Consider the following 25,356-nt stretch of genomic DNA (forward strand, 5'->3'; position numbering starts at 1 on the left):
TATTGTGATCACCGTAAGACAGGGTTAATACCTGAACTTACTTATTACAACACTGAGGGCCATTCAGCCCATTGTGTTCTTGTGGGCTCCCAGCAAAGCAATCCTGTCAGTCCCATTCACCCACTTGCCTGCCTGCACCCCTGCAACTTGTTCTCCTTCTCACACCCCGATTAACTTCCCTTTCATTCTTTTGCACTTAACTGCACTAAGGGGTAATTTGCAGTAGTCACTTAAAGCATCAGCACATGTTTTGGAGGGAGGAGGAGACTGGAGCACCCAGGGGAAACCCACACAGTCACAGAGAGAACCTGCAAACTCCACACAGGCAACGTCTGAGGTCAGGACCGGACCTGGTCACTGGAGCTCTGAGGCAGCGGCACTAACTGCTGCACCACTGTGCCACCCTAGTTTGGTTCAGGAGATAGAAGGACCACCGCTCTCTTGGGCTAACACAGTGAGCAGACCATGAGTCCACCACATACATCACTGCTTGCCTCTGCAGTTCTCTTACCTGAATACAATAAGACATCAGCGGAGAAAATCATTTGGCCTATTGTATCCATGGTAGCTTTTGGTACAATTTCTCGGTGGAGGTTGCTATTAAACCTACTTCCACAACATTTTCAAGCAAAATACTCCACAAGCACACCTGGTACTTTCACATTACACCAGTGTCACCTGATGCTACCTCCCCTGTCGGTGGGAACATTTTCTCCCTCTACCCTGCAGCTGGCTCCCCCTCAGCTTCATCACATTTATTCACAGTCACAGATCTACAACAGCGGCCTGTCTGTAGTCACCTGGCAGCTCAATCCCATGTGTCATTTGGAATACAAAATCACGATCCACCTGATCTTGTCGCTGGTTGCACTTACATCTAACTGGGTTGAATTAATCCTTAATGGCCCTCTAAAGCTGTGGGGCATCAGTCTGATCACTGCTCCTCACTTGGCAGGGAATGATGTGTTGCTTTTTGCTCATTTATCTCATCCTGTGACATCCTTAGCTTTCATGTGTGATGGACAAGTTTAAAGTCCATGACTTTCAGTATTCATTCCCATAAAATCTTGAGTCCATTTCTTGCAATGATTAACGATTTCCTCTTTAAGCTTCATCTAAGTCACAGGCCAATGATTTAAGATGTTCAGTTCAGATAGTACTTGTCAGCTGGCATTTGAAACCCAATCCTGACCTGCTGTGGCCACTTGGCCAATGTTCCAGAAGACATTGTTGGAATGTGATCAGGATGAGACTTTTTTTTTGTCCTCTCCGATAACTTCTAGCCTCTTTGTTGCCGCCAGGGTCCTCGAATTTCAGCTCGAGCTGATTGTCTGACTTTGATGTTCTCCATATATTTCCATATTTCCTTACGACAAAAAGGAAGCCATTTCTGCCCATTGAGTCTATGCCAGCTCACAGAGCATTCCCATTCTCCCACTCCTACCACTCATTCCAAACTTGGGGCAATTTACAGCAGCCCATCAACCTACCAACCAGCATGTCTGTGGGAAATGGGAGGAAACCAGAGAACCAGGAAGAAGCTCAGTCACAGGCAAACCCCGCACAGACAGCAGCTGAAGTCAGGACTGAACTCAGGTCACTGGAGCTGTGAGGCAGAAGCTCTACTATCTGCATCACTGCTCCACCACACTGTTCTGATCAGAGTGTTTCAGTGAGAGCAGCAGACACTGAGGCAATAAAGACTTGCCACTGCATTCAACGTACAGAGCAAATTTGTTGTAAGAGCAGCTGTTAATGTTGGACAAAAGCATCACGTGGGGTCTATTTTTTTTATTTCCTGTAGGATTTGCGGGGACTCCTGGATACCTTTCCCCGGAGGTTTTAAGGAAAGATCCATATGGAAAACCAGTAGACATCTGGGCATGCGGTGAGTGGTGAAGGAACTATTAAAAAACCTTACTTTAAAACGTTATTTAGACAGCAAGGTGCAATACACAAAAAGTGCTGGAGGAACTCAGCAGGTCAGGCAGCATCTATGGAGGGAAATAAACAGTTGATGTTTCGGGCCGAGACCCTTCATCAGGACTGGAAAGGAAGGAGGTTTCTGCCCTCTTCCTTTCCAGTGCTGATGAAGGGTCTCGGCCCGAAACATCGACTGTTTATTTCCCTCCATGGATGCTGCCTGACCTGCTGAGTTCCCCCGGCACCTCTTGTGTATTGCTCCAGATTCCAGCATCTGCAGAATTTCATGTGTCTCTCTTTATACAGCATGGTATCTGGCCCTTTCGGCCCAACATGCCTGCACCACCTAATTACACCCATGTTAACCTACTAACAAGACGCACAGGTTAAGAAGTTGTGGGCGTGCTATGCTGGCGCCGGAAGCGTGGCGACACTTGCGGGCTGCCCCCAGAACACTACGCAAAAGATGCATTTCACTGTGTGTTTCGATGTACATGTGACTAATAGAGATACCTGACCTTACCTTATAACCCGTACATCTTTGGAATGTGGGAGGAAACCGGAGCACCTGGAGGAAACCCACACAGACACGGGGAGAACGTACAAACTCTTTGCAGACAGCGGCGGGAATTGAACCCGAGTCGCTGGTGCTGTAATAGCGTTACGCTAACCGCTACACTACCGCGCCACCCATTCACGGATACCTCTTGCAACTTGTTGATAGTTAATGATAAGATGCAGGAGCATGGGGAAGAGTTCATTCAGTCATAGTCATAGAGTCATACAGCACAGAAACAGGCGCTTCAGCCCAACTGGTCCATGTTGACCAAGATTCCAATCTAAGTTAGTCCCACTTGCATTTGACCCATATCCCTCTAAACTTCTCCTATCCATGTACCTGTGCAAGTATCTTTTAAATGTTGTTAATGTACCTGCCTCCACCACTTCCTCTGGCACCTCGTTCCATATACTGACCACCCTCTGGGTGAAAAAGTTGCCCATCAGGTTCCTATTAAATCTCTCCCATCTCACCTTAAACCTATGCCCTCTAGTTCTTGATTCCCCAACCCTGGGAAAAAGACTGAGCGCATTCACCCTCACTATGCCCCGCATGATTTTATACAGTTCAATAAGATCACCCCTCTTTCTCCTACGCTCCAATGAAAAAAGTTCCAACCTGCCAACCTCTCTCCATAACTCAGTCCCTCAAGTCCCGGCAATATCCTTGTAAATCTCCTCTGCACTCTTTCCAGCTTAATAGCATCTTTCCTATAGCAGGGGACCAAAACTGAACACAGTATTCCAAATGCGGCCTCACCAACACCTTGTACAACTGTAACATAACATCCCAACCTCTATACTCAGTGCCCTGACTGATGAAGGCCAGCGTGCCAAACACCTTCTTCACCGCCCTGTCTACCTGCAACGTCACTCGCAGGGAACCATGCACTTGTCCTCCTTGGTCCCTCATTCTCCATCACTCCCCAGGGCTCTACTGTTCACTATGACTGTCCTACCCTGATTTGTCTTCCCAAAATGCAACACCTTGCCCTTATCCCAACTAAACTCTATTTGCCATTCCTTGGCCCACTTACCCAGCTGGACAAGAGCCCTTCGTAAATCCTGATGATCATCTTCACTGATCATCTTCACTGTCGATGATACCGCCTATTTCAGTGTTATTCTTCAAGTCTGCTTCACCATTCATTGATGTCATGGCTGTTTCCCAGCCTAGATGTGCAACGCCTTTGTGTTGAATGAAGTGGGGATGCACTAAAGATTACAGGAATCTGTGAGACTCTCTTACTAAATCACCTCAATATTTTTTAATAAAAATGAATAAACCAGGGTAAAAAAAAAATACAGGGTATTCAACCAGGGTGTAAAAATGAAACCAGAATAAGACTTACACAGTGAATGGTGGAGCACTGAGGTGTGCGGTAGAACAGAGGGCCCTGGGAATACAGATCCATAGTTCCTTGGAAGTGGCATCACAAGTAGATAGGGTCGTAAAGAGAGCTTTTGGCACTTTGGCCTTCATAAATCAGGGCATTGAGTACAGGAGTTGGGACGTTATGTTGAAGTTGTATAAGGCGTTGATGAGGCCAAATTTATGACATTGTGTGCAGTTCTGGTCACCTACCTACAGGAAAGGTATCAATAAGCTTGAAAGAGTGCAGAGAAAATTTACATGGATGTTGCCAGGACTTGAGTTATAGGGAAAGGTTGAGTAGGTTAGGATTTTATTTCCTGGAGCGCAGGAGAATGAGGGGAGATCTTATAGAGGTATCCAAATTATGAGGAGTATAGATAGGGTGAATGCATGCAGACTTTTCCCCTAAGGTTAGGTGAGACTAGAACTAGAGGTCATAGGTTTAGGGTGAAAAGTGAAATATTTAAGGGAAATCTGAGGAGGAATTACTTCACTCAGAGGGTGGTGCGAGTGTGGAACGAGCTGCCTGCGGAAGTGGTGGATGTGGGTTCAATTGTAACAGTTAAGAGAAGTTTGGATAGGTACACGGATGGGAGGCATGGAGGGCTATGGTCCAGGTGCAGGTAGATGAGACTGGGCAGAAAACCAGGCCGGCATGGACTGGATGGGCCGACGGGCCTGTTTCTGTGCCGTAGTGCTCTATGACTCTATGCTCTAAAAATATTCCAGGCATGTTAGCTGCCCAGCTGAAGCGCTGCTGCTGGCCCCCAGAATCCCTGGGACAGACACAACTTCTTAAAACTAGTGACCCGTGATGTCTTTGAGCATTTACTGGGGTGAGGAGGTGAGGAACATCAGCGTTCATCAACACAAGCAAGTGGGGCTTCAATCAATAAGGTTTGGAGGCAAAGGAATAAGGTGATTGAGGTGAGGAACAACTTCTCTCAGAGAGTTGTGAATCTTTGGCGTTTTCATCCCCAGAGGGAAGTGGAAGCTGAGGCATTGAGTGTGTTCAAAGCTGAGATAGATTTGTGGACTGCAAGGAGATGAGGGGAGTTGGGGAAGAGGCGGGTAACTGATTTCAAGGGTCTGATCAGCTGTGAATTTATTGAATGATGGTCCAGGCTCGAGGAGCTCACTGGTCCACTCCTGCCCCTATTCCATGTGCAACTTCTACCAGCACTCACTAATGGTTTTATGACTGGGGTGGATGGAGGTGTTGATGTACAGAAAAAGCTGGAAATACTCAGTGGGTGAAACAGAACGAGAAACGGATAACTTTTGGTCATCGGCTTGAAGCGTTACCTTTCTGTCCTTTTCCACAGCTGCTGTCAGAGCATTCCTGGCATTTTCCATTCTTCCTTCCAATTTCCAGCACCTGCAATATTTTTGCCTTCCTCCTAGAATTGGTTTGCATCCTAGCTTCTAAAAATGAAACGTTATCGGAAACCATCGGTTCACTCCAGTCTTGGACCTGAGGGCTTGAGAGCTCGCCCATTCACAAACCTGTAGTAGCTCTTTACTGGTTCGTTGGATAGAATGTTGGATACACCATGGCGATCCAGCGTTCCTTAATAGCGTGACTGGCTGGGTAGTGAAGGTGAATCTAAAGTCAAAGAAAATGAGACAGTACAATATGACACAACGCTTTTCATCTGGTAAATTAATTCTAATATGCTATTGTTTATTTGCTGTGTTCCAGGAGTCATTCTCTACATATTATTAGTAGGCTACCCTCCCTTCTGGGATGAGGACCAGCATAAACTTTATCAACAAATCAAGGCTGGTGCTTATGATGTAAGTACAAGTAGACCTCGGGTTTGGGATAGAGCCAGAATTTGTGATGATACTTATGGTGAGGGGACCAATAATCAATACTTTAATAGTTTGAGTTTTTCAGCAACTTCTGGAATCTACAAATGCAGTTAAATATCAAACATATTACTGTCAATGGTTCTTCACTGGGAGCACCTTCTCCACTGTCATCCACAGAAGCCATTTATCATCATTGTAAATATTGTTGTATGAAGCACAATTATGAATTTAATAAGCTAGTAAGCCAATATTGCTGCCTAACTGTCTCTCCAGTGGAGAAAAACAGTCTCTGGACTTTAGTAAGGCCTTTGACAAAGTCCCACATGGGAGGTTAGTTCAGAAGGTTCAGTCAATAGGTATCCATGGAGACGTTGTAAACTGGATTCGAAATTGGCACTGTGGGAGAAGACAGAGAGTGGTAGTGGATGATTGTTTCTCAGACTGGAGGCCTGTGACTCGTGGTGTGCCTCAGGGATCGATGCTAGGGCCATTGTTGTTTGTTGTCTATATCAGTGATCTAGATGGTAACGTGGTAAACTAGATCAGCAAGTTTGCTGATGACACGAAGATTGGAGGCGCAGTGGACAGCGAGGAAGGCTTTCAAAGCTTGCGGAGGGATCTGGACTAACTGGAAAAATGGGCCAGAAAATGACAGATGGAATTTAATGCAGACAAGTGTGAGGTGTTGCATTTTGGAAGGACAAATCAAGGTAGGACATACACAGTAAATGGTAGGGCACTGAGGAGTGCAGAGGAATAAAGAGATCTGGGAGTTCGGATACATAATTCCTTGAAAGTGGCGTCATAGGTAGACAGGGTTGTGAAAAAGGCTTTTGGCATCCTGGCATTCATAAATCAAAGTATTGAGTATAGGAGTTGGGATGTTATGGTAAGTTTGTATAAGACATTGGTGAGGCCAAATTTGGAGTATTGTGTGCAGTTCTGGTCACCTAACTATAGGAAGGATATTTGTAAGATTGAAAGAGTGCAGAGGAGATTTACTAGAATGTTGCCGGGTCTTCAGGAGTTGAGTTACAGGGAAAGATTGAACAGGTTAGGACTTTATTCCTTGGAACACAGAGGAATGAGGGGAGATTTGATGGAGGTTTACAAAATTATGAGGGGTACAGGCAGAGTTAATGCGAGTAGACTCTTTCCACCTAGATTAGGAGAGATAAGTACAAGAGGACATGGCTTTAGGGTGAAAGGGGAAAGGTTTAGGGGGAACTTCTTCACTCAGAGAGTGGTGGGAGTGTGGAGCGAGCTGCCATCTGACATGGTAAATGCAGGCTCACTCTTAAGTTTTAAGAATAAATTGGAAAGATACATGGACGGGAGAGGTCTGGAGGGTTATGGACTGGGTGCAGGTCAATGGGACTAACGGAATAAAGTTTCGACACAGACTAGAAGAGCCAAATGGCCTGTTTTCTGTACTGTAGTGTTCTATGGTTCTATGGGTTTTCACTTAGCAGAAAAATATTTTTTCTTTCATTTCTTGAAGTTAGTATATCTTATTTAAGCTTATGCCTTTATCTCATGAATCTTTATTTTACATGCTAAACTTTTTAAAGAAGTTAGTTCAGTGGCTTTTCCTTCCTGGTTTGCTGCCTGTTCAGTGTGATTGGTCATTCATACAGCATGTTGGTGTACACTGTACACCATGAATGCTGCACACTGTAGCGATGGTGATATTTCTGTTGGCTGCTTTCTTTTGGGATGCTACTTTGCCACTTAATCCAAAATCCAGGCCATTACTTTTAACGAGAAGACACAAGAGACTGCAGTTGCTGGAAATCTGGAGCAGCACACAAAGGAGCTGGAGGAACTCAGCAGGTCAGGCAGCATCTGTGGAGGGAAATGGACAGATGACGTTTCGGGTGGGGACCCTTCATCGGGACCGGAAAGAAAGAGGGGAGATAGGCGGTATAAACAGGTGGGGGAAGGGGTGGAGCAAGAGTTGGCAGGTGATAGGTGGATTCAGGTGAGGAGGGGTGGTAGGCAGGTGAAGGGAGGGAGGAAACTGGGAATGATGTAAGAAGCTGGGAGGTGATAGTAGTGATAAGGGCTGAAGAAGATGGAATCGGATAGGAGAGGACAGTGGACCAGGGAATGAAGGGGGGAGCGACTTTTCAAGAGAAGTGTTTTACACTCCAGTTGAACCACACATTAGTTTTTTGCTTTAAAAGCATCCAATCCAAACTCAGATTTATGGGCTAATGAAGTGGAGAGGCTGATTATTTCTTCTTGGTCCCGTCATGAATAAAATCTGAACCTTATAAACAAAATACATTTTAAATATGCAGCATAAATTATGTAATGAGCAATCGGGGACTTCCCATAACTTGGGTATCAAATTGCTTTCCAGTTCTTCAATTAGTCTTGCTGGCAGAAGCAATTATATTCCTTCCTGTGAATTAGAGTGCGACGTGAAACCTTTAATGTAATATATGCTCAGCTTTGGAAACTATTTTCTGGGTGAAATCTGTGCTCAACATTGTGAGTGATGTAATTTCTGAGAAATCATGGAATTTTTGTACAGCATATGAAGAGACCTTTTAGAAAAAACTGAGCAGCTCAGGAGTACTGTTCTATGTTCTATTGGGCATTCTGTAGGTAGGAGGGAATAGCTATGTCGACACAACATTGTGGTCCGAAGGGCCTGTTCTGTGCTGTACTGTTCTACGTTCTATGTTATTCCCACTGCCCTACTCTCTCTGCAACAGCCTAGCAGGTGTTTTTCCCCCAATTTCAAGAATTTATCTGATTTATTAAATTGGTCCTTCCATCCTTCTGGATAATCCATGCAAGACCACAACAATTTGGAGGAAACTCTCCTCCTTGTTTTTATTTTGGCAATTACCTGAAATCTGCAGCTGCCAATCCTCTTGCTGTTAGAAGCAGCAGGAAACTGGAGCACAGAGCACCTGTGTTTTCACCGTGCAAGTGGTACATAAAATTATTTTTGCACTGTTTCTTTTAAGTCTTTGTGCTCATTTCCAGTTGAAATCTTGCCCTTTGGGAAATTGGACCATGCACTTCTAGGCATGATTCACCCAAGCACAGTTGTCATTTTTCCAGCATTAGTCTTGCACCCATTGACATGGCGTCACAGAGTCATACAGCACGGATATAGGCCCTTTGGCCCAATGAGTCATTGCTGACCACAGTGCCCACCATCAATGAGCTTTGCTGGCAGAAATTGAACTTAAGAAGCGCAGCCTATGACCTTTGTGTTGCATTTGCAGTCAAATTAGGAGCAAACCCAGGGGTCTGCAGAGTTTTTACCTCTCAGTTGTCATTGCTGGGTCTCGGGGCTTTACGGTAACCCCCAACAACCCTCTGAAATGGCCTCGCCAGCTACTCAGTCTGGACACTAAGAGATGGGTAATGTCTTGGAGGGAATAGGCTGGTGAATGCAGAGGAGAGGTCACTCTCATCCCTTGCATTAGTGCATTGTTGAGTACTGCACAGCTTAGGAAGGCACTTCTCCATGTCAATGAGCCATACTGACCTGTGCCAGTGGCCACCATAACCCTGGTGTTACAGGGTGCTGTCAAAAAGAGCTTGTTTAGACTTGAGCGGCACAATAGTGTAGCGGTTAGTGTAACGCTATTACAGCACCAGCGACCCAAGTTCAATTCCTGCCGCTGTCTGTAAGGAGTTTGTACATTCTCTGCGTGGGTTTCCTCCGGGTGCTCCGGTTTCCTCCCACATTCCAAAGACGTACAGGTTAGGAGCTGTGGGCATGCTATGTTGGTGGCGGAAGTGTGGCGACACTTGCGGGCTGCCCCCAGAACACTCTCAGTAACGCAAAAGGATGCATTTCACTGTGTGTTTCAATGTACATGTGACTAATAAATAAATAACTTATATTTTGTTTAAACAGACTCAAGGGCCTGAGTTTTAGGGAGAGGTTGGGCAGGCTGGGACTTTATTCATTGGAGAGTAGGATACTGAGAGGAGACATTATACAGGTGTATAAAATCATGAGGGGCATAGATAGGGTAATGCACACAGTCTTTTCCCAGGGTTGGGGAATCAAGAACTAGGGGGTATAGGTTTAAGGTGAGAGGGGAAAGATTTAAAAGGGACCTGAGGGGCAACTTATTCACACATAGGGCATTGCGTATATGGAACGAGCTGCCAGAGGAAGTAGTTGAGGCAGGTACAATAACAACATTTAAAAGACATTTGGACAGGTACATGGATAGGAAAAGCTTCGAGGGATATGGTGAGATTGGCACCTTGGCGAGCATGGACAATTTGGGCCGAAGGGCCTGTTTCTGTGCTGCATGAAACTATGACTCCATAAAATGGACTTTCACTTTGCACAGGATCTATCCTACAGCCCAACAGAGGAGTTGGCTCCTGTTTGAAGGCAACCTTCTATTGCATGATTTGTATGTTGCAATCCATTTTTCCGTTCACTCGGTAGTTAAAGAAAGCCTGTATAACCTACAAAGAATACAGAGTTTTATTTCTGCACTGGAGTGTTGGGAATGTGTCAATATTCATCAGCTCTTTGATTTATTTGGCTTTGACAGTGCCATGTGTAATTATTTTCTTATTGAGCCATTCAGTGTCTTGCTGAGACACAGAGGGCAATGTATTCTCCTCAAATGCAATAAAATACCCATTTAAAATGGCCTGCTATTCTATTCTTATGATAGATGCTGAACAAATAGTATTCTTTAAAATTGATTTAATAAAACGTCTATTAATGTTTCTGTAGTGAACCAGAGGGGAGAAAATGAAAGGTTACTTTAGCTTTTGCTTTATAAGGACATTAATTACTATATAAATCATTCTGAATCCCTAATGCTTTGATTGCCATTTAGTGCATTTTAACAAGATTTTTTGAACAAGACTGAACAAGCTGTTTTTGACTGTTCCCTCTAGGGTTATGATGGTTCTGTAACTTGAATCGCATACAGAGGCTGGGACTATTGATCACAAGACATTATTTCAAATCTCACCATGGTAGCTGAACAATTCAAACTCCAGTCATTAAAAAATTCAGGGGAAGAAAGAGCTAGTATCAGTAATGGTGACATGAAAACACAAGGTTATCTTGTGGGCTTCAGGGAAGGAAATCTGGACTGTATGTGACTCCAGATCCTCCTAACTCTGAGACAGACCAGGGGCAACTGCAGATCTGCAGTCAGTGTACTCCACCTTACAGTGATGCCCTCATCCCTGAATTAATTGATAAAAATAAACTTACGTCAACACCAATCCGCCTGCTCAATCCATTTTCTCTCTGAAGGGTAGCCTGTGCTTTTATCGTAGTCCCTTCCACAGTCAACAACGTGGATCCTTCGATGACTCTTCCTGCACTAAATATTTTAATTTTTAAGAGTGTGTGCTGAGCGGCACAGTTGAGCCACTTCCAGGCAGTGCCAGAGACTCGGGTTCAATCCTGATCTTTGGTGCTGTCTATGTGGAGTTTGTATGTTCTCCCTGTGACCACGTGGGTTTCTTCCGGTGCACCCATTTCCTCCCACGTCCCAAAGACGTGCTGGTAGGTTAATTGGCTGCTGTAAATTGCTCCAAGACTTTATGACTCTGAACAGAATCATAGAGTTGTACAGCACAGAATCTGGCTCTTCTGCCCATCGTGTCCATGGCTTCCATGCACTCACCCTTGTCCTTCCATTACCTTAAAATCTTGTGGGTCATTCCCAAAGACAGCAGGCCAGAATAAGCCAATATTTCATCAGAGATTCATGACTGGAGCATCTCTGTACCTAATAAAGAACAATATTGGCCTGGATTTTTCCCACTGACATATAGAACACTTTCCATATGATATAAGCTGACCTTTTTCAGATCCCTTTCAACAACCCTTGAATACAGAGGAGCGGAGTTAATGACATAATAATGTTTTTTTTAATTGAAGAACTATCAGTCCAGTTTTTTTTAAAGTTTTTAGTTTCTTTTGGTTTATTATTAATATTTTTTTTGATTTGGGGGTTCTTTTCTCATATAATTAAATCTCTTTTCAATCTTCCTTTTGTATTATGTTCACTTAATAAGAGAGTGGGAGGTCTAGATTACTTTTTTTTACTCCTTGTGATTATATATATATTAACTGTTATGATTGTTATCCTGATCTCTTTGCACCAGATGTAGAATTATTAATGTTATATATATTAATTTGTACTAATTTGAAAATTAATAAAAAGATTGAAAAGAACATAGAACATTACAGCACAGTATAGGCCCTTCGGCCCACAATGTTGTGCCGACATCTTATCCTGCTCTAAGATCTATCTAACCCTTCCCTCCCACATAGCCCCCTATTTTTCTATCATTCATGTGTCTATCTAAGAGTCTCTTAAATGTCCCTAATGTATCTGACCCCACAACCTCTGCAGGCAGTGAGTTCCACACACCCACCACTGTCTGTGTAAAAAAACTTACCCCTGACCTCCCCCTTATACCTTCCTCCAATCACCTTAAAATTATGTCCCCTCGTGTTAGCCATTGTCACCCTGGGAAAAAGGTCTCTGACTGTCCACTCGGTCTATGCCTCTTATAATCTTGTCACCTTTATCAAGTCCCCTCTCATCCTCCTCCTCTCCAAAGAGAAAAGCTCTAGCTCACTCAACTTATCCTCATAGGACGTGCTCTCCAATCCAGGCAAAATCCTGGTAAATCTCCTCTGCACCCTCTCTAAAGCTTCCACATCCTTCTCATAATGAGGTGACCAGAACTGAACATAATACTCCAAGTTTGACCTTGAAGAAAGCTGTTCACAAAGCTGTGGTGACCTCTGTGGTGTGCATTCCCCTTTTATATCAGTTGTTGTCAAGTGACAGTTCAAAGGGAACCCTGGTGCCCACCAGCAGTGATGACCTAAACTCTCTTGGCAGCCAATCACATTAAAGAATTTTCACAGACAGAAAGCCAGAAACAACAAATTTCATAGAGACACAAGAAATTCTGCAGATGCTGGAATCTGGAGCAATACACAAAAAGTGCTGGAGGAACTCAGCAGGTCAGGCAGCATCCACGGAGCACAAAAAGTACTGGAGGAATTTGGCCTCTTCTACCTGTCACCTCTCAGCTTATTACATCTTCTCCCCCTCCCCCTCCCACCTACCTTCCCCCTCTCACCTAGACTCGCCTATCGCCTGAACTCGCCTATCGCCTGCCTGCGTGTGCTCCTCCCCTCCCCCCACCTTCTTATTCTGGCTTCTGCCCTCTTCCTTTCCAGTCCTGATGAAGGGTCTCGGCCCGAAACGTCAACTGTTTATTTCCCTCCATGGATGCTGCCTGACCTGCTGAGTTCCTCCAGCACTTTTTGTGTATTGAACAAATTTCACGTCATTATAAGTCAGTGATAATTCTGATTCTGAAGGAAAAACATTTTTGTGTATTGTCTTAAACATTATTTTAAAAGGAGAATAAAGATTGAAGCATACGCACAAGATTAAGAAAACAATCATGAACATTACAAAAAAAATCAAGTATCATTATTTTAATTTTTTGATAGCTTAAAATATTTATGAACAAGGATTGCATTCCATTTATCTGGAATTAGTTTTTTAGGATCAGTGTCTTTGTAAAATAGTAATTATGGATTCATTTACACATTATGCAACAAAGTATGATATTTTGAATGCTTTTTTTGGCAAGACTCGTTTGCAGGTTCTTGAAATTCCAATCCATGTAGCAAAGCAAAGCAAATCTCTTGCTAATTGACGAAAAGATTGGTTGCTTTTCGTTTGTCGCTCCACAGCAAGCTCATGACTTCTTTAGGTAGGCCAGAGAGAGGGGGGAGTGTCTCCCATTAATGGACAGATCGGTGTCCCAGGAGCACAGGGTTAAAAGAAACAAGGAGGGGTACGAGGAAAGACACCTTTACTCAGAGCATCTGGGTAGGTGACGGAAAAAGAATGAAAACAGCTTGCTGTGTTTGAAATAAATTGTCCTTCTTGGTTGCTTTGGCAATTAGTTTAAATCTGCGGCTGCCTACCTGAATTAAAATCAATTGGTGCCTTCGACAGGGAATTAGATAATCACTTCAGAGGGAATAATTTACAGGGCCACAGGGAAAATGTGAGGGAATTAAACTGATGAGCAGCTATCATAGATCTGAGGGACTGAAGAGGCTCCGATGCAGTAATAATTCCATGGTTCTATGAATGGAACAGTTGTAACTCCTTGTACAGAACAGCAGCACTAACCATCCACGAGTTGCCCTGATAATGAGCTTCTGACTTAGAAGCACTCAACCTGGGTATCGATGCCCATGTGTCCCTGGAGAAGGAGCATGCAGTATCCATAGGGGATTTCCAGGACTGGCGGGTGCCACCGGGGCTCAAGTGCGTTCTGGATAGAGATGACTGTGTTATAATATGAAACTATTGACTAAATAGTGTGAGTCGTGGAATACTGTAGTATTGTAATGATGTGATGCTGTAATCACTGAATAAACCTCCTTTGAAAAAGGAAAAAAATACTAGGCCCTGATGGAAAGTGTTTTTACAGCTCCTTCAACCAGCGTTAAATTATATGTCGGATGGGGGGGTGGGGGTGGTGGCGGTGGCGGTGATTGACCCGGGTTCAGCTGGACAGTGATGTTTACTGAGTTGGGGGCTTCAAAGACAATTCCAGAGGTTGGACTGTGGAAAAGAGGAAGTGTAGTCCATTGTAAAAAAAATCACAGATCTATCTCATTTGTCCAACTTCCCAACCGGGATCTTAGGATAGTTTGCCATGTGAAGGCAGTGTGTAAATAGTTGTTGGTTGTAGCCCTGTCAATGGCCCACATTCCAGATGCACAATCGAGCTTTTCTTTGGTAATACTTAACTACACTGAGGCGGTTGCTGTTGACAAGGGGCTGGATTGAACTTGGCTGAACAAATTACAGGAAGACATTCAGCAATGATAAAACAGAGAAGAATCTTCAATTCATCAGTTTGAGGCAGCAGTTCTGAGAGCACTCTAGTCCAACTCAAACCCCGTGTTTGTCTCTTTCTTTCTCACTATATTTCAGTGCACCTTAGGTTTTCTCCAATAGTTCATTTCCAGCATTTTACATATAATGTACATGATCTTTTGATAAATGATCTTGCTACCAGCAACCCCTAAGAGGCAGGACATACTCACTCTTCCATTTCTGTGGCAGTTTCCCTCTCCAGAATGGGACACTGTCACCCCGGAAGCCAAAAACCTGATCAACCAGATGCTAACCATCAATCCAGCCAAGAGGATAACAGCAACTGAGGCCCTGAAGCACCCATGGGTCTGCGTAAGTACCAGTTCCAAACTGTCAATCAATTGTGCATCCATTGGGTTTATTTTGAATTACTTTGGCTTCCATGCACTTGTCTTTATGTCCCTAAGTATTGACAAACAAGGTTAGTTGGATCACCCTTTTATAGTTAACTCAGGAAGCTACCCCTCTCTGTGGACACACTTTGCTTAACTATTCCATTAAAAGGTGTATAAATGATTACAAATGAGTGTGGAATTGTTCCAAAAATCTCCTAATAAACACAATGTTATATAAATACTCTTTATACATTGATAGATAAAAGTGACCTTTCTTTTCTAACCAAATAACACAAAACATTTTACTTTCTTTTTCAGCAACGTTCTACTGTAGCATCAATGATGCACCGTCAAGAAACAGTCGAATGTTTGAGGAAGTTCAATGCCAGAAGAAAGCTCAAGGTGATTGGTGGTAGTATTTACTGTTATTACCCAAAAAGAACCATCCATGACCCATTTAACCTGAAGCAGGGAAGGATTTTCACAGAGAAGGTTAAGAAGAATGTAAGAACAGAAGAAAATAGGAGCAGGAGTAGGCCACTTGGCCCCTCAAACCTGCCCCACCATTCAGTACTATCCTGATTGACTTGACCCAGGCCTCATCTCCTTTTCTGTGCCAGTTCCAAATAACCTTCAATTCCTTGATCTTTGAAAAAAAATTATCTACTTCCTCTTTAAATATCTCCAGTGATCTAGCCTCCACAAAACTCCAGGGTAAGAGAATTTTAGAATTTCGTCACCCTCTGTAACTAGTTTCTAAGCAGTTCAGTTTTAAATCACTGCTCCTAATCTTGTAATTATGTCTCTCTTTCAAGATCCTCCCCCTGCTGGAAACATCTCCTTATCTACATTGTCATGGCCCCTCAGGATCGTATGTGAGCATAGAACAGTACAGCACAGCACAGGCCCTTCAGCCCACAATGCCGTACCAACCTATATAAACCTACCCCACAATCAATCTAACCCTTCCCTCGTACACAGCCCATAACCCTCTATTTTACTTACATCCATATGCTTATCTAAGAGTCTTTTAAATGTCCCTATTGTATCAGCCTCTATCACCACCCCCAGCAGTGTGTTCCAGGCACCCAGCAGTCTCTGTGTAAAAAAACCTACCTCTGATATCTCCCCTAAACTTTCCTCCACTCACCTTAAACTGATGTCCTTTGGTATTAGCCATTGCAGCCCTGGGGGAAAGGTGCTGGCTGTCCACTCTATCTATGCCTCTCATAATCTCATACACCTCTTTCATTAAGGACCTCCCCTACCTCCTTTGTCTCCAGGCCCATGTTTCCCCCATTATCCCTGAGCGGTTCTACCCCCACTCTAGTCATCCTCCTGTTCTTCACAAACGTGTAGAATGCCTTGGAGTTTTCCTTAATCCTACTCGCCAAGGCCTTCTCATGTCACCTTCTAGCTTTCCTAAATCCCTTCTTTAGCTCCTTCCCGGCTGCCTTATAATTCTTAAGAACCCTGTCTGATTTTTGCTTCCTTGACCTTAAGTATGCTTCCTTCTTCCTCTTGACTAAATGTTCCACCTCTCTTGTCAACCACAGTTCCTTTACCCTGCCAACCTTTCCCTGTCTCAGTGGGACAAACCTACTCAGAACCCCATGCAAGTGTTCCCTAAACAGCCTCCACATTTCTGCTGTGCATTTCCCCGAGAACATCTGTTCCCAGTTTACGCCATAAAGTTCCTGTCTAATACCATTGTAATTAGCTCTCCCCCAATTAAAAACTTTCCCATATCGTCTGCTCCCATCTTTGTCCATGGCTATGCTGAAGGTCAGGGAGTTGTGGTCATTATCTCTGACATGCTCACCTACTGAGAGGTCTGTCACCTGACCAGGTTCATTGCCTAGTAGTAGATCCAGTATGGCCTCTCCTCTAGTTGGCCTGTCTACATACTGTGTCAGGAATCCTTGAACACACCTAACAAATTCTGCTCCATCTAAACATTTTACACACAGGAGGTGCCAATCATTATTACAGAAGTTGTTTCAATAAGGTCATTCCACATTCTTCTAAACGCCAAGGGACACAGATCTAACGTCTATGGATGCTGTTCTTAGGACAACCCTCTCATCCCAGGAATTAACCGAGTGAATCTCTTTTGAAGTGCCTCTTGAGTAAGGGGACCAAAACTATGCCCAGTACCGTAGGGGTGGCCTCACCAGTCCCCTGTGCAATTAGAGTCATAGAATCATACAGCGTGGAAATGAGCCCTTCGGCCCAACAGGTCCATGCCGACCAAGATTCCCATTTGCCCACATTTGGTCCATATCCCTCTAAATCTTTCCTATCCATGTACCTGTCCAAGTTCCTTTTAAATGTTGTTAATGTACCTGCCTCAACCACTTCCTCTGGCAGCTCATTCCATATACTGACCGCCCTCTGGGTGAAAAAGTCGCCCATCAGGTTCCTATTAAATCTCTCCCCTCTCACCTTAAGCCTATGTCCTCTAGTTCTTGATTCCCCAACCCTGGGAAAAAGACTGTGCATTGACCCTAGCTAAGTGCCTTATGATTTTATGCACCTTTATAAGATCACCCCTCATTCTCCTCCGATCCAATGAAAACAGTCCCAACCTGCTCAACTTCTCTCCATAACTCAGTCCCTCGAGTCCCGGCAACATCCTCCCAAATCTCCTCTGCACTCTTTCCAGCTTATTGACATCTCTCCTATTAGCAGGGTGACCAAAACTGAACACAATATTCCAAGTGTGGCCTCACCAATGTCAAGAATTGTGGCAAGAATCCCCAACTCCAACCCTCTTGTAATAAAGGCCACATATCATTTGCCTTTATAACCACTTACAGCAACTGCTTGCTAACCTTTGGTGATTTGTTCCCAAGAACGTATCGGGACCTCTGTACTTCACTCATCTGTGACCTTTCTATATTTTGATCACAGTCGATCTTTAGCATTCATAGACGTTACTCACCTATTTATATCATGTTGCAGAGTCCAAATATCCTCATCACAAAATGCCCTCCACCTATTTTCATGTTATCAATAAATTACATTCTGTCGCCTCCTCCAGGCCACAGTGAGATACAGCACGGAAACAGGCCCTTCAGCCCACGAGTTCATGAGGACCTTCAAGGACCTGTTTTTAAAATAATCCTCTCCAGCCCATTTTACTGTCTTCACATTCCCTTCAACTCCTTCCTCCCCCCTCCCCCCCCCCCTCAAATTCTACCACTCGCCTACACACTAGGGACAATTTATAGTGGACAATCAACCTGCCCAACCAAACATCTTTGGGATGTGGGAGGATACCAGAGCACCCAGAGGAAACCCCAAGGTCACAGGGAGAACGTGCAAACTCCACACAGACAGGATTGAACCTGGGTCACTGGAGCAGTGAGACAGTGACCCAGGTTCATTCGTAAATAATTGAGAGTCAAGAACTGATCCATGAGGATCTCCACTGGTTACATCCTTCCAGCCTGGAAAAGACCCATTTATCCCACTTCTCTGTCATTTATGTAATAATCAGTCTTCAGCCCAAGCTAACACTTCCCTCAATAACAGGACTTTTATCTTGTGCACCAGCCTTTTATGTGACACCTTGTAAAATGCCTTCTAGAAATACAGATACACTACATCTCAAGGTTCCTTTTTTATCAACTCTGCTTGTTACATCCTCAAAGAATTCCAGCAAGTCTGTCAAACGTGATTTATCTTTCATAAAACCGTGTTCATTTGGTTTGGTTACATTAAGCTTCTCTAAATGACTAGCTATTTCTTCCTTGATTATAGACTCCAGCATCTTGCCAACAACAGATGTGAAACTAACAGGCATGTTCGTACCTCTCTTTTGTGGTCCTGCCTTGAGCAATGGAGTCACATTTACGGTTTTCCAATTCCTGAAACTCACTGGGTTTTGAAAATCCTCAACCATTATCTCTGTAGTCATGTCCTTTAAAAACCCTTGAGTACAGCCCATCGCGACCTGCCAACTTGTCTCCCATTAATCCCATTACTTTTTCCAATGCCTTGTCCCTTGTGATAGTGATTGCTACAAGTTCTTTCATCCTGTTTGAAACACACCCATCAGGTACCTTTGGGCTTTATGCCATGTCCTCCACCGTAAAGACTGATGCAGAGTATTGGTATAACTTAGCTGTCGTTTCCTCATTTCCCAGTCTCGCCATCTAGGAGGTCCTACACTTACCCTACCTACCTCCTTCCTTTTAAGATAAGACAAGATACCTTTATTAGTCACATGTACATCGAAACACACAATGAAATACATCTTTTTGCGTAGTGTTCTGGGGGCAGCCCACAAGTGTCGCCACGCTTCCGGCGCCAACATAGCATGCCCACAACTTCCTAACCTGTACGTCTTTGGAATGTGGGAGGGAACCGGAGCACCCGGAGGAAACCCACGCAGACACGGGGAGAACGTACAAACTCCTTCCAGACAGCGGCAGGGATTGATGTTTGTTTTGATGTTACTTGCCACTTTTCTCTCCTAATCAGCTTGTCCCTTATTAATTTTTCAATGTCTCACTACTAATTCTTGTAAAATTCCCAGCCCTCTGGTTTAACGCTAGCCCTTGCCACTTTACATGCTCGAGTCTTTAATTTAACATCTTCATTGACCTCCTTTGTTAACTACATATGGTTCATCTTTCTCCTGGAATCTCTTTCTAATTGGGATAAATTTCTGCTGGGTGTTACGAACCAGGTGTCATTGCTCATCCACTGACCTATCCCTTAGCCTATTTACCGAGTCCAATCCAGACAACTCTGCCTTCATACCATTGTAATTGCCCTAATTTAAGTTGAGGACTCTATGTTAACCCTTGAACCGTATCTGGGAATCTACCGTATTATGATCACTACTCCCGAAGGAGCACCTTAGTCATAACATTTTTTATTAATCCTATCTCATCACACATGACCAAATCTAAAATAGCCTGTTCCCAGGAGGTTCTGTAACTGCAGCAGATTCCTCCAGCAGATTGTTTGTTGTTCCAGATTCCAGTATCTGCAGTCTCTTGTGTCTTCAGGTTCTGGACCATGCTGGTCTAAGAAACAATCCCTGACACACTCCACAATTTCCTCTTCCGCAGTATATCCGGGTTTTCTGTACTGCACTGATGAGACATTCCATATGTGGGTAAGAAGACACTAATAAGCTGATCTAGAGGTCAGAGTACTAGCAGTCTGATGACTGACAGACCTTAGACCAGATTAGATAAATGCATTTGGCTTGGTGTATCTTTTATGCATTTATTTAGCCCTGTATTATCCACTTATGCACACTGTTGCACTGTTTCATCAAAGGCCATAAACAGATTGGCTGAAGAAAATATCCTTTGGTCCTAAACAAGCCTTCCATTGAATAATGAGTCTTTTTACTGAGTTCTGGTGCTGACACCCTTCCAGTTGGTTCCAATAACAATCCTGTCAACTCAGCTTTGGGCTGCCTTATGACCTGCAAGGCAATTGAGACGTACAGTGAACAAGTGGACAAGGTCAGGGTTCAGCTGCTATCTGATTGAAGGGCAGAATGGGCTTGAGAGGGTCTAATTTTTAAGTCAATTGTCTCTTATGCACTTCCCACTCATTGGTTTCTCATACAGCCTTGTGAAAGACGTTTCTTTGCCATTCGTTGCATTGGTTTCAAATGCATTTTTGTATTAATTACGAATGGCCACGAGCATTTTTTAATCAGTCTCACGATCTTGAATATTCACGTTTGAAATTACATGGTCAATGAAGAAAATGTGATTTGTTATTTCTTTTACCAATTCTGTTTAATTATCATTATTTTGAACAGTTTCAAATCCCCCTCGACCTCACTCCTCCCTGTTCTTGTAATCTCGTCTTGTCATACAACCCTCCGAGTTACCCGCAGTCTGGCTTCACGCCCCAGGTTTTAATTGCACCAAAACTAATAGCCATACCTTCAAAAGCCCTGGTCTCAGGCTCCAGATATAGATATCCTCTTTTAAAATGCTCCTTAAAACCTAGAACTTTGGATATCAGGTGAATATCTGCTGATGAAAACTTATGAGCTTTTTCATTGGTCACACTCCTCTTTTGGGTTGTTTGCGAGGTTAAGAGGGATAAATAAGTGGAAGGAGTTGTAGTTGAATTATCTTGTCCAACATATGAAGTGCTAATGAAAAGTGGTCACGTTGTAATGCAGGAAACTGCTGAACCAACATGCAGCAAGCTCCCACAAACCACAAAGAGTAATAGGTACAACTCTGATCTCTGTTAGTGTGGAATCTTGGCAACATTATTGGGGTTCTGTTTCTGTGGGGAGTTGGAGGGGAATCTTCCAGAGGTCCCTGGCCTCCTGGTTATTTAGGAATTCCATTGGATATACCCATCGTAGATGTAAGGTGAGTAAAGAGGGAGGGTCAGCAGTATTTCCCAATAGCCAGCTTATCCTGTTGATGCACCATATCAAGGTGCACTGTGAATACAGGGCACATAGTTGAAGTTCCTTAAAAAGACAAGCAATATCTTTGGGACAGGGAAGAAATGGCTCAGAACAGGGAAGATAATTATTCCCAAAACAAAACAGCAGAAACAATATTTCAAAGAATGGTAAGGTCTGAGGGAGTATTACACTGTGAATGATAGGATGGTAGGGTCTTGGGGAGTATTGAGGAACTGAGGGACCTCGGAGTACAAGTCCATAGATCCTTGAAGGTGGCAATGCCGGTAGATAATGTGGTTAGCAAGGTGTACTGGCTTTCATTGGTTGGGGCATTGAATGCAGAAGTAGGGAGGTTATGCTCCTACTTTATAAAATCTTGGTTAGACCTCAGCTGGAGCACTGCATGCACTTCTGGCCTCCAAAGTACAAGAAGGATGTGATAGCGCTGCAGAGGAGATTCACCAGGATGTTGCCTGGGATGGAGCGTTTCAGTTATGAGGAGAGAAATGAGGTTTGTTCTCTCTGGAGTTGAGGAAGTTAAGAGGGGACATGAATGAGGTAAATAAAATTATGAGGGGTATAGATAGGGTAGACTGCAGGAACCCTTTCAAGGTAGAGTCGATACAGGTTAGGGTAAGGGGGAAGAGACTCAGAGGGGATATGCGGGGGAGTGGTGAGTACCTGGAACGCACTGCCTGAGACAGTGGTTGAAGCTGGGTTGCTGACAGCCCTTGAATCACCTTGGCATAGAGGGCCACAGATCAAGTGCTGGAGGATGGAATTAATATAGAAGGGTGCCCACAGGTCGGCATGGACGAGCTGGGCTGAATGGCCTGTTTCCTTGCCTTACGATTCCACAAGTATGCGGAATGGGCTCACCAGGGAAATGATGCAAACAGTATTATTGGCAAAGATTACTCCACGAAGCCATTTTGGTGATGGGTTGGAAGAAGGACTGGGTGGACACAAGCCTGGTTTAGTGTGATTACTTTTTATGTTCCCAACGCTGTGTGGATCTTGGTGACAGGTCTGGAATTGTAAGATACAAGGCAATTAGACTAACTAAATACACTATCAAGCCAGAATTAATTCTTTGCACTGGATGCAATCATCTGTGAGACTGGAGACGCTAGAATTAATAACTGTATATATCACATAGAGGAAGATTAATTCAAGCATATTTTTCAATAATAGACATAATTAAAATTTGCAAAGAGCTCCTGCTTGGAATTTTGTTGCTGTCATGACAGGAGTGGAGAGGCTTGCAATTAATGATTTTCACAGGCTCAGCGCATCTCAAAACATTTAACAACCGGTGCAGAGAGGCCACTGTTGTAATGCAGGAAGCACAACAGCCAACAAGTGCACAGCAAGCTCCCACAAACAGCAAATCAATATTGACCAGGACTGTGGGGAGAGAGTCCCACCAGCTCCTTTTCAAAGTATTGCCAATGAATCTCTTGTGCCTGGCTGAAAACAGGCTTCGGTTTAATAGGATTTAAAAATTCTCACAACGCAAAGAGGCCCATCAGGATATTGGTTCTTGCTCTTTAGAGAGCTGTTCTTACCCTCGAGCCTATCCAATACCCTTTTGAAGTCTCTAACTGAGACTATTTTCATCACCCTAACAGGCAGTGAGCTCCGACCACAACCACTCTGTGATAAAGGTTTCCTCACATCACCCTACCCCCATGAGGGTGCAGATTGCAGAAGATCTTGCAATCCTCATAGAGTTATACAGCACAGAAACAGGCCCTCGAGCCCAACTGGTCCATGCCGACCAGGATGCCCCATCCAAGCTCGTCCCATTTACCAGCATTTGGCCTATAACCTTCTAAACCTTTCCAATCTTGTTCTATCAAATCCATATACGTGTCCCACTGTCTTTTAAAAGTTGTTTATGGACCTGTCTCAACCACTTCCTCTGGCAGCTCATCCCACATGGACACCACCCTTTGTGTAAAAAAAAAGTTGCCCCTCAAGTTCCTCTTAAATCTCTCCCCTCTCACCTTAAACCTGTGCCCTCTAGTTCTTGATTCCCCAACCCTGGGAAAAAGATTGTGTGCATTCACCTTATCTATGCCCTTCATGATTTTCTACACCTCTGTAAGATCACCCCTTAGTCTCCTACACTCTAAAGAATAAAGTCCTAGCCTGTCCAACCTCTCCCTATCACTCAGTCCCTCAAGTCTTGGCAGCATCCTTGTAAATCTTCTGCATTCTTTCCAGTTTAATAACATCTTTCCTATAGCAGGGCGACCAAAACTGAACACAATACTCCAGGTGCGGCCTCCAGGTGCAAACTCACCATGACCTCCCAGCTTTTATACTCAGTATCCTGACTTATGAAGACCAGCGTGCCGAAAGCCTTCTTCACCACCCTGTCCACCCGTGACTCCACTTGCAGTGAACCATGTACTTGTACTCCGAGAGCTCTGTCTTCTACAACACTCCCCAAGGCCCTGCCGTTCACTGTGAAAGCCCTACCTGGATTTGACTTTGTCCCCTTGTATCATAAGTTTTCTCCAATTCGCTTATTTACTGGTGTGTAACTTGAGGTTACGTGCTCACATGTTAGGAGTGAAATTTGAACCCCAATCCATTATCAGATTGTGAATCAACTGAATGACAAGATCTTTAAATGGAAGCTCCATTTGCTCACATCGTCAGTTCCTGGCCCTCCATAACTGCCTGATGACAATGTGGGCCATGCCTTTTATTCAGTTAAGGTCTTCCCAATGATTCCTTGGGACTGCAAGCAGCCTGACTGCTAGGGCAGTTAGCATGCCAAGTACATTTTTACTTGAGACTTTTTTTTGTTACCTTCCAAGTTAAATTACCTCAGTGTTATTAAAGCCTCATGGACCCTCTAAGCATTGGTGTCCCCCGTAGGGAGTCCCACGCTCCAGGTTGGGAGCTACAGAACTAGGGAGTGGCCTTAGCAGCTTAATCAATAGGTATTGGGATTGGTTTATTATTGGCACACGTACCAAGATACAGTGAAATGCTTTTGTTTGCGTGCCATCCGGGCAGATCATGCCGTATGTAAATATCTTGAGGTAGGAAAAAGAAAACCAGAATGCAGAATATAATGCTGCAGCTACAGAGAAAGTGTAGTGCAGGAAAACAAATAAAGTGCAAGGGCCACAATGAGGTAGTTAAATAAAATAGATTTATTCAATGAAAAGCATTCATCGGTTTTGTTTATCCATGTTAAGAGCTGAATAACTAGTTTTGTTCTCTGTTGAAAGGGAAAAATGAGGCATTCACTAACCAATCTTTTTCTGATTTAGGGTGCAATTCTGACCACAATGCTCGCAACAAGAAACTTCGCAGGTATGTTTCTCTGAGGCACCACTTCTGTTGCATGCTGTTGTACATAGTGAAGGAATCAGAAACTGCAGTTGATGGACAAATGCTGAAGTGTTTATAAAACAGTGCTGTGTGTTATTTTAACACAAGCATTAATCCGTAGAAATACGTTAAAATAGCAGATAAAGCAACTTCAAAGGTTAATTTGTATTTGTTCACCAATTATTGCAGCTTATAGGTTTAAATCAGTTGTTTTGGATATTGAATTAAATCTCTCCTTAGGAATCAGGAAACTTGCCAAGAATTATTAGAACTTTGCATTTGACAAAATGATTGCCCATTGATGTTTTTAGTACGTTTACAGTAATTTGCAGAGGGAATGATACGTGTGCAGTGCCCTCTTAGAAGCTCAGCAGTCTGGACTTCTTCCCCCAGCCTAGTGTCAGTTTTTATAGTAACTGGCAGGACGGTGGGGAAGCTGTAATTTTACCAGTTTCTACAAACTTTTCTCGTTATTCTCTGTAAGAATTCTCTCTTTGCTGGCACGGACAGCAGGTAGAACTCCACCGTCATTGCCTCTTGGGAGGAGACGGTGAACTCCTGCATTCCACATATCCACAGTATTGTTCGGTCAGGAGTTTCAAGGTCCCATGAAAGGGATATTGTTTTATGTGTGACTTTTGT

The 25,356-nt window shown here is 43.8% G+C and overlaps 1 protein-coding gene across 1 annotated transcript in view; it reads left to right on the forward strand.

Annotated features, from left to right (window-relative positions):
• The window catches only part of camk2g2 (calcium/calmodulin-dependent protein kinase (CaM kinase) II gamma 2), a 400,303-nt gene that overhangs the window by 294,557 nt on the left and 80,390 nt on the right, over window positions 1–25,356 (forward strand). Inside the window, 5 exon segments of the mRNA XM_052041768.1 lie at window positions 1,805–1,888; window positions 5,559–5,653; window positions 14,809–14,931; window positions 15,273–15,356; window positions 24,654–24,696. Of these exon segments, the coding sequence (XP_051897728.1) occupies window positions 1,805–1,888; window positions 5,559–5,653; window positions 14,809–14,931; window positions 15,273–15,356; window positions 24,654–24,696 (429 nt within the window).

The sequence above is a fragment of the Pristis pectinata genome, chromosome 30, assembly GCF_009764475.1.
Source record: "Pristis pectinata isolate sPriPec2 chromosome 30, sPriPec2.1.pri, whole genome shotgun sequence".
Lineage (NCBI taxonomy): Eukaryota > Metazoa > Chordata > Chondrichthyes > Rhinopristiformes > Pristidae > Pristis > Pristis pectinata.